The following is a 16,501-nucleotide window of genomic DNA, read 5'->3' as shown; positions in this document are numbered from 1 at the left end:
TGTGTAAGGACTTAAATAAATTAGAACAAAGTGTGAAAATAATACCAGCCAGCCTTCCAAATGAACCATGACATACATTTCTAGCGCGTTCAATTTCCATTCTATTTCTCTTCATAAAACTCCATTACCATGATACTTTGACCAAAATTAGCTTACTGTTTTTTTCAGATCTAGTTATAGATATGTAGTAAATCGGATTTGAACCACTGGAGCATTTCTTGTCACAAAACTGTTGCAGTACAGTTGTCAGTCTCTTCTTAGGACAGACTGCTAAGTGAATGGTCCTGGACTGGAATGGCAAATCTTCAGGGATGCTAAGCAACTCTTATCCGCTCTGGATCAAATGAGAATTGACCCGGGAGAATAGCGAAGCTTGTTGACATTGCCTAAGACAATCTTACTGTCAGTCTATCACTTAGTATGGAAACTAAAAGGAAGAGTTGAAAAAGAAAGCATCTATTTCTAATATATATCTCCAAACTTCTAAGAAATGTCTTATTTCTAGTATTTTTGGAGTCTGCTTCTATCACTAGCATGCAATATCAGCTAGTGCCGTTTTCGATCTGAAAGTATGAGGTATATATGCATTCAGTCACCGGAAGATGATTCTCACAGTGAAACTGGCCTTGTGAGATGACTTTACTGTCTTCATAATGTATCTGTTTTATCTGTATTTCTAGTGTTGATCATACACTACGCATGGCTTTTCAGATGAGCCCTTCAGCTTCAGGTAGCTAAATTGTAAGCTAGCCTTTGTCATAGTGTGTGTCAGAAACTTTCTGTTTATAGTTAAACTAAACAAAATGCAGAACTACAATACATGAGTGATTATCAAAAAAAGCATAATTTTGGACTTGAAGGTTCCTTCACGCTGTGGTAGTGAGGATGACTCAGAAAATGCCTAGATGCAAAAATAAGTGGTCTTCTGTTTATACAGTAGGGGTGACATAATCTCCACACTGGCAAGATTAAAATGTGAATATAGGCATATTGCTGAGAAAAGGAGAGAAAAATGCAAGGGTTAAGGAAAAAAGGAAATGTATTTTCTATATTCAAAAGCTGCTGAATTTGCATACAGTGAAACACTCTTCTTCCTTATTCTTTTAGCGTTGCTGTGACAAGATCCAGAGATGTACCATCCTTTGGACCACCTATTCCAAAAGGTGTCACGTTTCCTAAATCAAATGTTTTCAGGGACTTCTTACTAGCCAAAGTCATTAATGCAGAGAATGCTGCTCATAAATCAGAAAAGTTTCGTGCGATGGCCACCAGGACCCGTCAAGAGTACTTGAAAGACTTGGCAGAGAAGAATGTCACCAACACACCTATTGACCCTTCTGGCAAGTTCCCCTTCATCTCGCTTGCTTCAAAAAAGAAAGAAAAGTCCAAGCCTTATCCAGGAGCAGAAATCTATAGTTCTGGTGCTATTGTATGGAGTGTCCATGCAAAAGACTACAGCAAGGGTATGGAAATAGACTGTCTCCTAGGCATCTCTAATGAGTTTGTAGTCCTCATTGAACAGGACACGAAAAGCGTGGTGTTCAATTGCTCCTGTCGAGATGTGATAGGGTGGACTTCAACAGACACAAATATCAAAATATTCTACGAGAGAGGTGAATGTGTTTCTTTGGAGAGCTTCATCAGCAACATTGATGATATCAAAGAGATCGTCAAAAGGCTGGAGGTTAGAATATGTTCTTGTTTGGTTCCCCTTCTTTGCTTTCTCTTCTTGCCCTACTGCCAAGTAAGGCTTCAGTTTAAGTAATGCTTCCCTAAGACTGTTCTAATTGTTTATCATGAAATCTATAAGGACTTACCTGCTTTTGTATTAAAACCCAGTATTGTGTTCACTTTTATCAGATACCAGCCAACCTCATCTGGTTGTGCCTGTGTCAAAAATGTCTCAATATGTATTAAAAAACCACTAACAAACCAGAACAAAGGAAACAAACCAAACAGACAGGGCCTTCAGATGCATAAATTGCTCCCGTATAATAAATACAGAAGCGTCACTGTATTTCTCTTCCTTGTTTCCTTCCCTTTCTCTGGTTTACAGGCTTGTTGTATCTTGTCTCAAATGAAGCTGTAATATCTTTGAGACTGACTTCTTATGTTGCCAGCGGGGTGCAGTCCCAATCCCTACTGCAACCTTCAGATGTTCTCTGAATGCATGTGATAAACTAAAAATGCAGTGAATCATGGTATCTGTCTAAGAAACATCTGTAGGTGCTTATTTTTTTATCCATTTAAAATTGGATATTTTATGAAAGAATGTGTTAGTTTCACTGTCTTTCCTGTAATTCACAATTGTATAACGACCAGGAAAAAGGGAAAACCAGGCCATATTAAATTGCTCTTGACAGTGTTCACACTCATGGTACACAGAAGAGTTGGCACAGACCCCAGTTTACTGTGCTTAGTAGCTGCATGCAACCATGTTCTGACTGGAAGTAATCTTGCAGTTTACTGAAACAACTAGAAATGTTGAATGGTTGTTTGGTTACTAAAGCATGAATGATAAAGCAGAGGTGCTTACGTAACGCCATGTGTTTTTCTGTTGTGTGCTGCCAAGTATCTTCTAAAATTGCTGTGGTTTCAGTAAAAATTTCAAGTCAGAACTTTATTAACCAGACTACTGAAAAGACTAGTTTGAGTGACAAGACCCATTTCAGCTGATTATGTACCCAAGGCTGTGATATATATTCCTTGTACGTGTCACACCATTGTCTTGGGAGTTGGTTGATTGCACAACAGAGCCCTTAAACCTCTATTAGCAGTGAAGGTCTCTCCATGCATTAAATTCTGTCTTCATTTCAATTCACAGCTTGTGACTAAGGGCTGTGAAACAGTGGAGATGACTCTGCGCAGGAATGGCCTGGGTCAGCTTGGTTTCCACGTGAACTATGAAGGCATCGTGGCAGATGTTGAGCCCTATGGCTACGCGTGGCAGGCAGGACTGCGACAAGGCAGCCGGCTGGTGGAAATCTGCAAGGTAGCTGTAGCCACTCTGAGCCATGAGCAAATGATTGATCTTCTGAGAACATCGGTAACGGTGAAGGTCGTCATTGTTCCTCCGTATGAGGACTGCACACCACGCAGGTATTGTATAATAGTTACATTTGGTCTGAAATTGTATCTTGATTTGTGGAGGTGGGGTGGGGGACACACACCGCAGAATAAGTGTGAACCTCCAAAAACCATGGCATAGTTATAATACAGCATCCAGTGTAGTAAGGTGAAAGAGGGCAGGAAAAACTGCCCATATTCAGACTCCAGACCCCACAAAATAGTCACGTGTGAAGAACCTCATGTATCTTTTAAATTCCATGGAATTTAACATGGAAATGGAACAACTTTTTGTTCTCAGTTGTGTGTTTATAGTGCATCAAAACTAATTGTATATTTCCCTCCCCCATTTCCCATTTGTTGGTAGTTTGCAATGTCTGTGGATGTAATTCCTGAAAGCCGTGAGTCAACTTACATTCTTCTGCTGTCACAAATAAGTAAGGCTGTAATGATGAGAGTATATCAAAGGTATGGATCTGGCCAGAGAAATTGCTGCAAACTGTAATTCTTCTTTACTCCGTAGTAGATCTTGCTGCATCACTCACTTCCCATCCATGTTAAGCCTGAGGCTTGTGTCAATTGTATTATTGCTTTTATAACTTTAAAATCTTGCTTGATCAGAAATAAGCAGTAATACATGGAGTTTTCCTAAATTGGACACTAAGTCCCTCCATTTTTCCTGAGTTCACACTAAAGCTTTTTATAATTTTTACTGCTCCCATCTGAACTCTCTACAGTTGCCGGTAGCATTCATCCACATCACTGAATCTGATTCCCATATTCCTGACATCCTGAATTAATACCTTGCAAATGCTATATGATTAACATATGATATGCTATATCATTAACATGATCTTTAATAGACTAAATTTGCTTGAAGGCTAGCTCAAGGTTTATGCTAGATTTGCTAAGAAGAAGCAAGTACAGTTATCAAAGTTCAGTGTGTTCCTTGCAGTGAGACACTGAGAGAGCATTTTGCACTGCTGTTTTCTGATCAGGCATTATCTTTGTAGAGGTAGGTGCTAAATCTTTGTATACTTAAGGTTGGGGCTGAAATTAAATACATATTTGTTACATTGATTTGAAATTCTGTGTCCAAGCAAAGACCTTGTACTTGCATAAAAGAAGAATCCGTGTTTGTTTTTATTGTGAGCAATATTAACGCCTTCTGTAACTGGTAGCAAAACAGGAGCAGAGAGAAAAGGAGTTTTTATTTGTCCTTTAGCTGTCATTGGAAAATTGAATACATGTCAGGGATTAAAATGAGCAGTGGCATAAGGTCACCCATGAGGTATTTGGGAAGCTTTTCTATAGTATTTAGCAGCCCAAGCAAATGGAAGTTCAGCTGTAATCATAGCAAAAGGATTAGAGCAGAAAAATCTGTGTGGAAAGCACAGATCGTATTATTCCTGAACTAAATTAAGTACAGCCCAAAGCAGGCTTAGCTTTAGTGTATCCAAACTCATAGCAAGAAGAGAAATTACTGCACTCCTTGAAATACTGTAGTCAGCATCAGTGAGTTTTGTTGTCGTCTCGTAGTGAGCAAATGTTCATGGTGGGTTACTAGCCAGTTATAACATTTTTATAAAGTAATTCTTTATCCTGCTTGCTGTGTTCAAAGTCATTAAGGTTTAGGAACTCTGTCTTGAATTTGTAGCTATCCTACATATATTACTAGAGACTTGACTTAAATCTTTGCACAAAGCACTTTCTCTTTTAGCAATCAGTTCTCCAAAACTGGAGTCCTTTTCATTGTGTCCTCTGGAGGTCATTTAGTATTTCTACTACAGTAACTTCTACAGACCATAACTAAAATGAAGATCAGTTCTGCTTGGTGTAGTACGTTCATATGAGAAGCAGTACCTATCCTAATAAATTGATTGGCATGAAGTCGGAGGAGGAGCAGGGGTGCAGGTGGATAAGATGACTTGCCAACAAGCACGTGTACAAAGTCAGTATAGCAGATACAAAAATATATCCAAATACCCCGACTCACAATCTAATGCCCTACAGAGAGGCAGGTCTTGTTATGGTTATATATCTATTAAAAGATGGTCATTAAAACATTGCCACTGAACTCATTTAGTGGACTGATTGCTGACCTTGAAGTTAAGGATGCAACAGCAAGAAGAAACTGTATTCTTGCTTCTTAAACTGTAACTATGTCTGCAGGAAAAAGAAAAAAAGGGGGAAACTGGAACTACTAAAGTATACAATCGCGAGTGAAAGAATGGTAGAGACATAAATATGAAGAGAAAAGAAAAAACAGAGAGTATCAAGATTTTTGTTAGGTTGTGAGTGGAGTTGGAAAACGAATCTCCTGATCGTCCCCATCTACCATGTGGCAGTTCACAGAGTGACCTGGGAGCACACAAACATTTCCTTTCAGACGAAGCTGAACTACATGTGCTTCAGAAGAATGCCTCATGCCTTCCAACTGCTGATTTAATTTGCAGCTCAAGACTAGAGGGTAGGCCAAAGTAAAGCCACAAAATCTGTATATTATGGACAACAAGACCTCAACACTGACTGTTTCACTTTGTCTACATCTCTATTAGATTGTGCAACTTGCTAATGTCAGCATAGCCAGATAACAAGTTGCCTGTTTTGGTTTTGTATTTTATATGCGAAGAGATATTGATATTTCTCAGCATTAATGGTGTAATCACTTAAGAGGAAGAGCTAGAAGTAGAAAATTTTGCAATGATTGTTTATTTTTCCTTCCCATTAGATAATGATTTCCAAGTCTCTCATTTTAGATGTATGCAGAAGTTTGCTTTGCATCTTACATGGACTGCATTAGCTTATGTCCTGTTTTACTCTAATTCTTACACTGTTTCTATGCATCCTCAGAAAGCAAAGGGCATCTTTTGGACCTGGCATCTACAATCATTAGCAAGTGTTTTGGTTTCATAATGTGCAAATTTATCAACTGAGGTACTCCAAAGCCAGTGATGTTTGAAAATTAAGTGTAATGCATTATTTAGTGGGAATCTTGTCTGTTCATGGATGTCTGTGCATCAGAAAGATTTATCTGAAAAAAAACAAACATTTCAGGTTTTATTTGTCTGGGTGCAGGTAAGTTCTAAAACCCATGACTTCTTTAAATTAGGAAGGGAAGATACTCTTCTAGCAGATATTTTAGCTTTTATAGCCCAGTAATCAGATGAAGAGTATCAAAATTTGTTAAATATATTTTTCTAAAAAGCAAAATCTTATTTACTGTTTCATAGAATTGATTCAGCTTCTGTCTTCAGATTTGTATCCTTGTGAACAGGATGTATTTATTTTATTTTTTATAGCAGCATGTTTTCTTCATTTTTCTTCATTTCTTCATTTGCAGGAGTTCTTCAGAAAACTACCGTATGCCAGTGATGGAATACAAAGTGAATGAAGGAATGTCATATGAATTCAAATTTCCCTTCAGAAATAATAACAAATGGCAGCGAAATGCAAGCAAAGGCCAGGGACCTCATGTGGCTCAGTTACCATCCCAAATACAAAGTCCAGTAACATCTCGGATTGGCCCTGGGAAAGCAGAAGGGAAAATGCCACCCCCAGAACGAGCAGCCAACATCCCCCGAAGCATCTCTAGTGATGGGCGACCATTGGAGAGCCGGAGGTACGTGTCGTCTTTATAAATGGCTTTTCACTGCAGCTCAGAATCTTGTCTGGAAAAAAGCACAACAGATTTATCTAAGTATCTGAAGGCTGCTTTTAATCTTGGTTTTAATTGGTCAAAAGGCAACATGAATATGAGCAAAACATTAGCAAAAAAGAAATACCTTTCCTTGCATGATTAACCACAAAATGAAGTGTTACGGGATCGTTAAACTGTTTCTCTGTGTTGGATGGTATTCTGAAACTGCTGTATTGTTATTTAAGTTTTGAGTTAGTTAGATCTAAAACTTCAATTGTAAGTTTTCCTGAACTGCATTTTGAAGTAAATAAAAATTTTAGCTTGTCTATAGGCTTGGTGGAATCGTCTAAAGTTCCCAAGGCAGAAATAGCATCTAACAGGGTGTTTAGCGAGAGAATTTTGACCAGCAGAGAAAGCAAATTTATCTGATTGGGGAATTTTCTAACTTTTTAGGTTAGAGAAGAGATTGTTTTAAGTTTACATTTCTCAAGGATGGTTTGAGGTTTTTTGTTGTTTTGTTGTTTTTAAACAAGAAAGAGATTATTATTAAGATAAAGGTATCAGGCACATTCTGTCACAGTATTTTCATTCTTTCACGGAAAAAGATGTATTTGATAGTATTCACAGGAACTGTCATTGTTTTAATTGTCTGTACAAAACTGTCACTGTCTCTGCATTTACAAAGAAATCTGTTGAGGGAAACGAGCTCATAGCTTGTATTTCTTATTTTGGACAATTCCTTAAAAAAAAAAGCTGTAGACAGATTCTGATAGTGGTTTACATCACTGAAAACTATAAAGCAGTGGAAATAAGATGCATATTGTAGAAAGAGAGTTCTAATGAATTAACTTCAAGCATTTTTCACATCCTGAAGAACCAGGGATTAAAAAAAAATTTTTTCAAAGATGCTACAGCCTAGACCAAGAAGCTACCAAGGTGAAATTGAACCTCCTGTGTAGGATACCTTGTTAAGAAATTATAATAGTTGGTAAGGACTTAATTTTCTTATTTTCTTTTTCATTAGACACTATCGTACTTCTGCACTCAAACTGATTAGAGAGTGCCCCCCCCTGCCCCGAGTCGTAGCTTTATGTAAGCTCAATAGATGAATACTTAAAGCTCCCATCACTGTGAGTTGCAAAAGAAAATATGCAACACTGAAAGCATTAATGATTTCAGACAGCCTGATAAGATTGTGAAAAAGATTGCAGAAGCCAGTAAGACTCTGGACTTTGTGCTCTAATGGTATATTTGGACCAACATAAAAATAACGTGGCTTCAGGTCATACCTGCCTGTTACAGCTGCAGACAGGCAGATGCTGAATTTGAAGGAATAGGAGTTGGGGTGTTGGTGTTTTTGTGTTTGTTTTTTTGCAGTGCTGTAGAATCTCACTGAATTACGGAAGGCGTAGTAATACCTGGGCGAAGTTTAAGGGAGGGGCAGAAGATCAGATTCAGTTGAGTTCCTGGGTTTTTTTCAGGTGCTTCCATCTCTTCAGGTGTTAACCAAATAGTTTTGTCTAGAATCTCGAGTTGGCTGTCCCACGACTCATGCCAAGGAGAGTGAGCCTTTGGCTGCACTGAGAGACAGCGTATTATTAACTGTGGTTTTTCTGTGTTTCTGTGGTTACCTGTGTGGGCAACATTGCACACCTAAAGCGTCCAAGATTTATCCAGTCACTGGATGCTTCTGGGGGCGGGGGGGGGTATGGCCTGAGAAACGTTTGCAAAATTGAAAATTACATTTCCATACACTTAGTATTTGTTTTCAAAAAGTGAAACTTCTTGACTTTCTGTTTCCTTTATTTTCAAGGCATGTAGCTGGAGTTTTTCTCTTCAAGACATTCTTTTATGTATTTTTTTTTTATTCCAAAAGGGGTTCTATTGGATCTTTTCATCCTTAAAAGTATATTATCAAAGTAGGTTTTAAGTTTGGCTGGGAATTTTTTTGGATGCCTGAAAAATGTCTTCTCTCATCTTTCCCGTCTGCTAAACATGTTAGTCTTGGCTCAATCAAGTTTAAATATAACAGCAGCTGCATAAGGCTAACGTGTTTCCAGTTAAAGTGAAGAAAAATACATTTTTGTCATTTTAAAGGAATACTGGAGGGGGAAAAAAAAGGCAATAAGCTCACTCCAAGACTCGTTTGTCTCTTTTTTTCCTGGATGATAAAAGAAAGCTTTGCTTTTGGGGAAGCTCAGATACTTCCATTCTTATTGTGTAAAATCTCTAAAATCAACAAAGGTGAAATTTTCATAGCCCTATTCACTGCCTCATTTAATTTTTCATCACTAACTTTCATACTTTCCATAGCGTAAAGATCACCGATGAGGGGCTGCCGGAATCTGTGCGTGTTTCAGGTGCAGGTAGCAGCAATGGTGCTTCACCGTGCTTTGCTCCCTACGACTTGTTCCTTGCTCAGCTCTCCATTGGAGAAATTGAGGACCAAGGGGAGCCTGGTAATATGGGTACCAGGATCTATACTAGTAGTCCGTGTGATCCAAAAAGGGCCCTCTAATCAACTCAACCCCACTGTATACAAGATGGCTACTTCAGCATATGTCTCTGGAGTATTTATGTTCTATAGAACAATTTTAAGGGGTTTTAGAAAAAAGCACCTGCCATTATGGCTCATTAGCAAAGCAGTACACATACCCTGCATTTCCTTATTATCATTAGAGCTTCACTTCAAAAAGAAGGTACTGCCTAGGTGTCAGTGGGGCTGTAAACTTACCTATGAAGATCAGCATCAATAAGTAATTTCAGTACTAAATTACAGCTGTAACCTCAGTTTTAATCTTTGTTGTGGTCTGGGTATCATTAGCTATCACTTGTTTCTGCAGTGCCGAGCCACAGTCCAGACTTGCTGATGTTTGATCTTAATATTTCGTTGTTTTGAGAGTGAAGCTGGCATTTATCCCTCTGTGCCCCTGCCTTTCGACCGCACGTTCTTCATCTGTGCAGCCGGGTGCAATGACAGTGATGACGGATCTCATCTGCCTCTAAGAAACATCAGTCTATATAGTTTGTGATCTATGTTTTAAGGGATGTGGCAGTTGAGAAACCCATAGTAAATTGATCCACGTGGCTCTTTGAGCCCTGAATCTGAGATGATTTTTGGAACTAGCACTGGTAGCGGTAGCCCAGGACTGCAGAAGGTTGGTACTGTTGTTAGCTGTGGCTTCAGTAGATGGGATTTCAAAGAATGAAATCATAATATCTCTGACATACGAGACCTGACGTGATACTCATTTTAATGGTAACGTCAGCAGTAAGTCCATGACTTATGTTAAGTATTTGGAAAAAACCCTGAAAATTTGAGGGATTTAATTTAAACAAAAACAGCTTTAACAGGCAAGTGTTTCCCTCTGAGTACAAAGTGCTCTCAGAGTACAGGGAGTACAGGTGTAACTCTTTGAATTACCTACCATATTATATATTGATATATTTTATTATTCATTAATAAGTATTATTGTAATAAATAATAATTGATATATTATCTATAACATAAACAAATATATTACCTATATTTGATTATCACTTTATATAGCTAGAGTCTCTAAATATGCATACTGACTGAAATAAATTTAATTTTTGCCTCTGTTGGTATTTTCACTTGAGTCTATTTAAAAATAAATAAAAGCTGCATTAGTGATCCTGAGAACAGGAGTATTTCACTTCATATATACGACAACATCTTGCCTCCCTGTGGAGACTGCTATTGTAGGTGGGAGAGTAGCTTGCTGACGGTCCCTGGTTCTGAGAAGGCAGACAAATGCCCAGCCCTGTGCTTAACCAGCAGAGTACTTAAATTTCCCTATATTGGATTGTCTTCAAGTATCCAACTCACTAGCTTATACTTAAATTTTCCCTGTTCCTCAGAGTATCCTGGGTCCTTGAATATATTCATGATTGATGTGCATACTTGTAAAAAAAAAATAACCCAAAACTTTATAAATCTTAAAATAAGTCTCTAATGTTACTGCAACGTTAAGACTGAAAAATCTAATAATATAAATGCAATAAATCCCAAGTTATGGCTTCTTTCACAATGTTAATTAGTCCACATGGGACACTGTATAGCCTATAACCCAGAATAAATATCAGAGTGATACATTAAGGAAAACAACAATAAACCACATATATGTCAGGTATGCCAGAGCTAATATTATTGGAGACGATGTAATTTTAGAGCTTCATTATTTCCCCTCCCCTCCCATTTTTCAGCTTTTATTTTGTGTGCTCGGTTTCCAGACTTTATTAAGAAGAAAATGTCCAGGGAAAGGAGAGGAGATAGTGTTAGATGATAATCTCTTCTTAATTAACTGATAAACTGGAACCTGTCTTAACTAATACTTGATTCAACAAATATTTGGGAAGTGTGAAAAGCAGCAAGCAAAGCATGCTGCTGGACTTGTGCACTTCAGTACTGTGCTGGATGAAAGCTCAAGGCTCTAACTAGAAAATTCTGAGCACAGTCAGTATTTTAAACCAAATGGAAAACTGAATTACGGCATGACTGCAGTCAAGCACTGGCTGTAAAATTCCACAGCATGGAACTATTAGAACAATATTCATTAAGACTGCTTTTAAGTCCTACTGAGGACCTTGGAGCACAGTCTTGCCCTAAAACTTCATACCTCTTTGAACGACGCCTGTGTGGTCAGGGACAGCAACTGTGCCAGTAGCAGTTCGTAGATTAATTCCTGCAGGTAGATTCTGGTTTAAACTGTTCCCATATTATATAAAAATCCTAATCTGACGCTGCTTAGCTTGGATCAGTGGTGTCTTTCCTAACACAAGTGCTCCTCTTGCCAGCTGTCAAGTGAGCATTGTAGCAAACGCGTTGCCTACCTCGCAATATTTGAGGATTTGTTATTTTAAAGTTTTCATAACATTCTCCAAATTATAACATGTACTAACATGAGATTATATATTATGCGTTTCCTGCTCACACCAGGACCTAGGGCTGGATGAAGCAGTGGAGAATCAAAGGTTTGCTAGTACACCTGGCTGTATGGCCAAACTCTTGTGTTCCAAAAACATCTGAGAAGAGCCAAGCTGTGTCATGTCAAGAGTTGGTCTCTCTTGTTTGACAGTGGCCATCAGCAGGGACCAGCGTAAGAAATGCTTACAAGTATAGAGGAAGACTCCTTACCCCAGATGGGTAAGATGCCTGGAGCTGGGTGCGCCTGTACTGCTGTGGTTAACAGCTGTGGATGGTACCTCCTCATCCAGGTGCCTGCTAATTGGGCTCTTGATACTTCCAGGTCTCCTACTTGTTCTTTTGTCATGAGGGACAATGACTTATCGTTTTGTTTGCTTGATTCAGTGTAATTCATGTTTAGATGGATTGAAGCAGATAGGATAAAATTCTCTGTAATCTGTGGATTATCTATTCGGTGTTTCTTCATATGGGAGGCATTCTGTACCTTTGGTTGTCCTGTTGCCCACCTCTGTATCTTTTCTTGTTATGTGTTCTCTGAAATGTCATGATCAAATTGAAGAAAAGTATTCAAGAAGGTATACAGTGTGGTGTCAGAAGGTACAATATGACAGCATAATTGCATTTTCTGTTTCACTTGCAATCCCCTTCCCCAAAATTGCTGATGTTCTGTTTTCCCTTTCGAATGGTTTGGTTTCCTTTTTAACATGAGAGCACTGAGTCAGTGTTTTCAGAGAACTGTTACATCTTGCAGTATTATTAGGATTGCAAAAATCAAACACGTGGAAGGTAAGTGTGCCAGAATTAAGATTTGCTGTGCAATTTTATTCAGAACTCTTGTGTAACCGTATTTTATGATACTTCCTTTGATTAAATTGTGAGAATTTCTTTTAACAGAGGACATCTGCCTCATTCAGTTCACACAGTGGATGCAGCTCATTAAAGAAGAGCTATTTAATATTTTATTTTCCTCTTCATTACTCCATTCCTTATTTACTGGATGACATTCAAATCCTGCTGTAAAGATGCAATTATTAATTTCCCCTCTAAGCTTTACAGTGGCGCCCATTGCTGTAGTTTGAATGCTTCACGGGTATTAATTAAACTTAATTTTCAAAACTCTTGTGTGAGGAGAGATGTCTTTAGCCCTCTTCAGATTAAGAACAAAGGTAGAGAGAGAAATTATGTTCTAATCATTTGCTGTGTGTTATTTTGGGCATCTCATATTTGGAAGTGTGCCCAGCATTGTTAATATTTTATATATTCAAATTACAGCTTCAGTTGACTTCAGTGGCTTTGTTAAATTTTCAGCTTGGAAGTAAATCGGGCCTTGGAATGAAATAAGGCCTTTGAGAAACTTGCAATTAGTGGCAATGAATGAAAAATTTTCTTTAGCAAATATGACAGTAGTAATATTGGAGTGCCGCAGCGAGCATGAGAGAAGAACTCGGTGTGCTAAGTGAGCGCTGAAACGCCTTGACTATAAGGCCATCCTTTCTCTTCTGCCAGCCTGCCCCGTCTCCACTTCCGAGCTGTGCAGCTCTTGCAGAAGTTGTAGCACGGAACAAAACCGCATGGGGCAGAGGCCCTAAGGGAGAAGGCACCTGTGTGTGATCGTATAACTAAGGACTGCCTTAGGCCATAGGCACAAAGCATGCTAGACTGATGTTTTTCTTATGATGTGTATATTACATACCTATGCATACGGAAGACATGGGGAAAATTACAGCTAATGACATGGAAATTAATTTATTAAGAGCAAGACGGATGCTTTCAATGTCTGTGTTTTCATACTAAACAAAATAAACACATGCCTGTCCCACTAACTGCCTTCACAAAAGATTATTTTCTTCCCATACTTGGCAAGACTCAACCAGTCCTTTCAGGATGAACTAGATCTGTTAGAACCAAATCATGCATGGTATAATCCCAGTTCAATTGACTGCAGTGTAATTGTATCCGTTTAATACAACGAATACTTGGCCTTTTCTTAAATTAAAGTATGGGACTCATGCACTTAAGCATTTTGGAATTTCTTCTTAAAGGTGTCTTTTGAAATAGATAATAGCTTGTTTTAGTTTGGTTTTTAATTATAAATAAAAGACTAGCACAGAATATCTTAACTATAGGGGCATACTGCTAACACAATACTTCCTTTGTCTTGGGAAGCGCCTTTCATCAATAGATTTCAAAGCAGCTCAAAAAGTCTATTTGAACTAATTTACTCTGAAGTTCTTTTTGTCTTATTTATATGTTTCACATTAAATGAAACGTCTTTCACTATTAATGTTTTTTAGTGCTATTGTGAGCTGTACCAACAAAATGTATTGCTGCTTCAAATAATAGGATGTCTTAACTGGCTGGTTGTTCCATTGCTGTTGTGCAGACCTCATTTATAATGCAATTTTGTTTGCCCTCGAGGTCTTTCATCTTTGTAAATGAGTTGTAACTCCATGACATATTTCTGAAATCTTGACGTTCCTTCTGAACAGTGCTGTCATTTTTTGGTAAGGTATAGGAAGTAAAGAAAAGGCATAGCTGAATCTGAAGTGAAAATGGAAGCCTCTTCCAACAGGAAATCACTTTACTGAAATTATTCAAGAAGTAATTGGTTTCCTTGCCGTAAATTCTAATTTAGTATTGGGGGAAAAAGATCGTACTTTTAAACTGTGTATTGCTCTGCAAGCATAACTGAGTTTAAATGTGTGTGCATGTATAGATGGGTGAACGCTACTGAAAGCGTGTATTTTTGTTGATGGAACTATTTTTTATCTCTTCATAAGAGTGCCACTGGGAAAACTAACTGCTTGGCTCATGGCTCCTCAAATTTTCAACTCTTGAACTGTGTTTTTTGAAATCAAATATTTCAGAATTGTTGCTTGATAAATGTGAGATAAGTTAAATTCGGTTCAGTGGACTAGAAAGGAATTACTGGATTTGGTGTGGTATTTGTGATGGTCAGGCGTTGGATCTTTCTTTCTTGTCTGGGGAAGAAGAGTTACTGTTAGTCGTATGCGCTTTATGAAATTCCAGATGATCAAGGTGTTTGGTCCCGTAGTACTGCGTCTTCCATTTTAAGATTTTTGTTAGTTTACTGCTTTTTTGCACAGTACTGAGGGGGATAAATGCACATTTGTTATATATGTGTACACATACTCTCTTTGAGTATATACACATGCATAAGTAACATTAATCCATGCGATGCTTTTTTCAATTTCAAAAGAGTTTTTGAATTTTAAAAGTTCTTACAGTATTGTGGTGAGAGCTGATTAAAATCTTGCCACTCCTTTACAGATACAGATTAAGTGGCTAGGCTAAGATCTTGTAAATGCCCAGACCCAAGTTGTGTACCAAGGCAACTATCTGTGTGTTTCACTGAAGCCAATATGCATTTTTTTAAGTGTTAAAAATTAAATTGCTATTTAACTTGTGGAAGTTGTAGTCTTTTTCCTAGTTAAAATGAGTAAAGATTTGCGTTCACAGTAGGATTTTGATGTTCATGGGTGGCATAATTCAAACTCACTGCAGAAGTTCTGAATGGCTTCGGACACCACAGAGTAGAACAAAAAACTAGCTAGCAGCAGTGAATTCGGTCGGGGTTTGGGAAATAAACACACAAAGCAGAAAATGATCTAAAAAGGCCTTCAACTACAGAACAGGATATACAAGTTGAGCAGTATAAGCCTGCTGCTTCCAGCCATTCTGCCAGGTATATGTGTTGCAATTCTAGCCCATTTATTTGCCGTATGGTTGTTCCGACAGGAGAAGTCTTCATAAGACTCAGGTCTGTATTTTCAAACAGAGTTCTGATCTGTTGAGATAGTTTTATATCAGAATGTTAAGTATTTAGGGGGGCTTTTAAGGTATTTATAAAAATAACATTACATTTTTTAGTCCTTGTGATTTGATGTGGACAGATTTGGTGGCATAGAGATAAGCTTAATACTCTTGGAAGAGTTTGCATAGACAGCTCACTACAGTTAGCTTAAATTCCAGGCAAGAGTTTGTTTTGAGAATTAGAAATATTTTGTTATGTTTGGGATTTGGGTGAGGAATGTCATGCTTCATTATTCCTTACAAGCAATCTGTAAAAACAAATCAGGACTTTAGAAACTGGGTTGTTTTCCTAGTGTGTGCCGGGATTTTATTCCCACACTTGCCTCTCTTCATTTACTCCCCTGCATCCAGCTTTTTATAGCTGATTTTCCATGGTTTCCAATAAATTAGTAAGGGGGAAATGTCTGATCCTTCAACTGACTCAATTTCTACTGTTTCCATGATGCCATGTTCTTTGCTGAAATGGCAATTTGCATGATGTTGTCCATCATGTTTCACACTGTGATATTGCTGTTCAATATTGACGATTTGACTGGTCCGTTTGCTCTGAACAGGTTGTCTCCCGGTTCTGATGTCTACGTCACGGTTTCATCCATTGCCTTAGCAAGATCGCAACAGTGCCGTAATTCTCCAAGCAACTTATCATCCTCAAGTGAGACGGGCTCTGGTGGGGGCACATACAGACAAAAATCTATGCCAGAAGGGTAGGCACCAGACTTTTTTCATATTCTTTTTAGGCAGGTGTTTTGTTGTGTTCCATTTGTTGTAATGTATATTGAAGTAAAGGAGTGCATACACAGCCTCCTGTCAGCTTGTTGTTTACATGCATTAAAACATGTTTGTTTTCAAACACCACTGTCATGCTTCTTGAAAAAGTCAGTTTTAAAAATCCCTTGCTTCCACCTTTTCCCTTTGCAACCTAACCTCTCTCTCTGATCCTAGTCTACATCTGCTCAGGTTACTATACAAAAGGACCTTTATGTATTTTAAAATCTTCATTAAAGGTACGGGTT

The 16,501-nt window shown here is 38.1% G+C and overlaps 1 protein-coding gene across 2 annotated transcripts in view; it reads left to right on the top strand.

The window, feature by feature from the left end:
• Window positions 1-16,501, top strand: part of SIPA1L1 (signal-induced proliferation-associated 1 like 1) — a 77,492-nt gene that overhangs the window by 30,664 nt on the left and 30,327 nt on the right. For both annotated transcript variants that reach the window (XM_010294292.1, XM_010294291.1), the window contains exons 7-10: window positions 1,108-1,684; window positions 2,825-3,099; window positions 6,410-6,688; window positions 16,043-16,192. In XM_010294292.1, the coding sequence (XP_010292594.1) occupies window positions 1,108-1,684; window positions 2,825-3,099; window positions 6,410-6,688; window positions 16,043-16,192 (1,281 nt within the window). The remainder of the gene's footprint in view (window positions 1-1,107; window positions 1,685-2,824; window positions 3,100-6,409; window positions 6,689-16,042; window positions 16,193-16,501) is intronic.

Source organism: Phaethon lepturus, unplaced genomic scaffold (assembly GCF_000687285.1).
Source record: "Phaethon lepturus isolate BGI_N335 unplaced genomic scaffold, ASM68728v1 scaffold2249, whole genome shotgun sequence".
Lineage (NCBI taxonomy): Eukaryota > Metazoa > Chordata > Aves > Phaethontiformes > Phaethontidae > Phaethon > Phaethon lepturus.
Note: the sequence above shows the minus strand (reverse complement) of the source record. Positions and strands in the feature narration are given on the sequence as shown.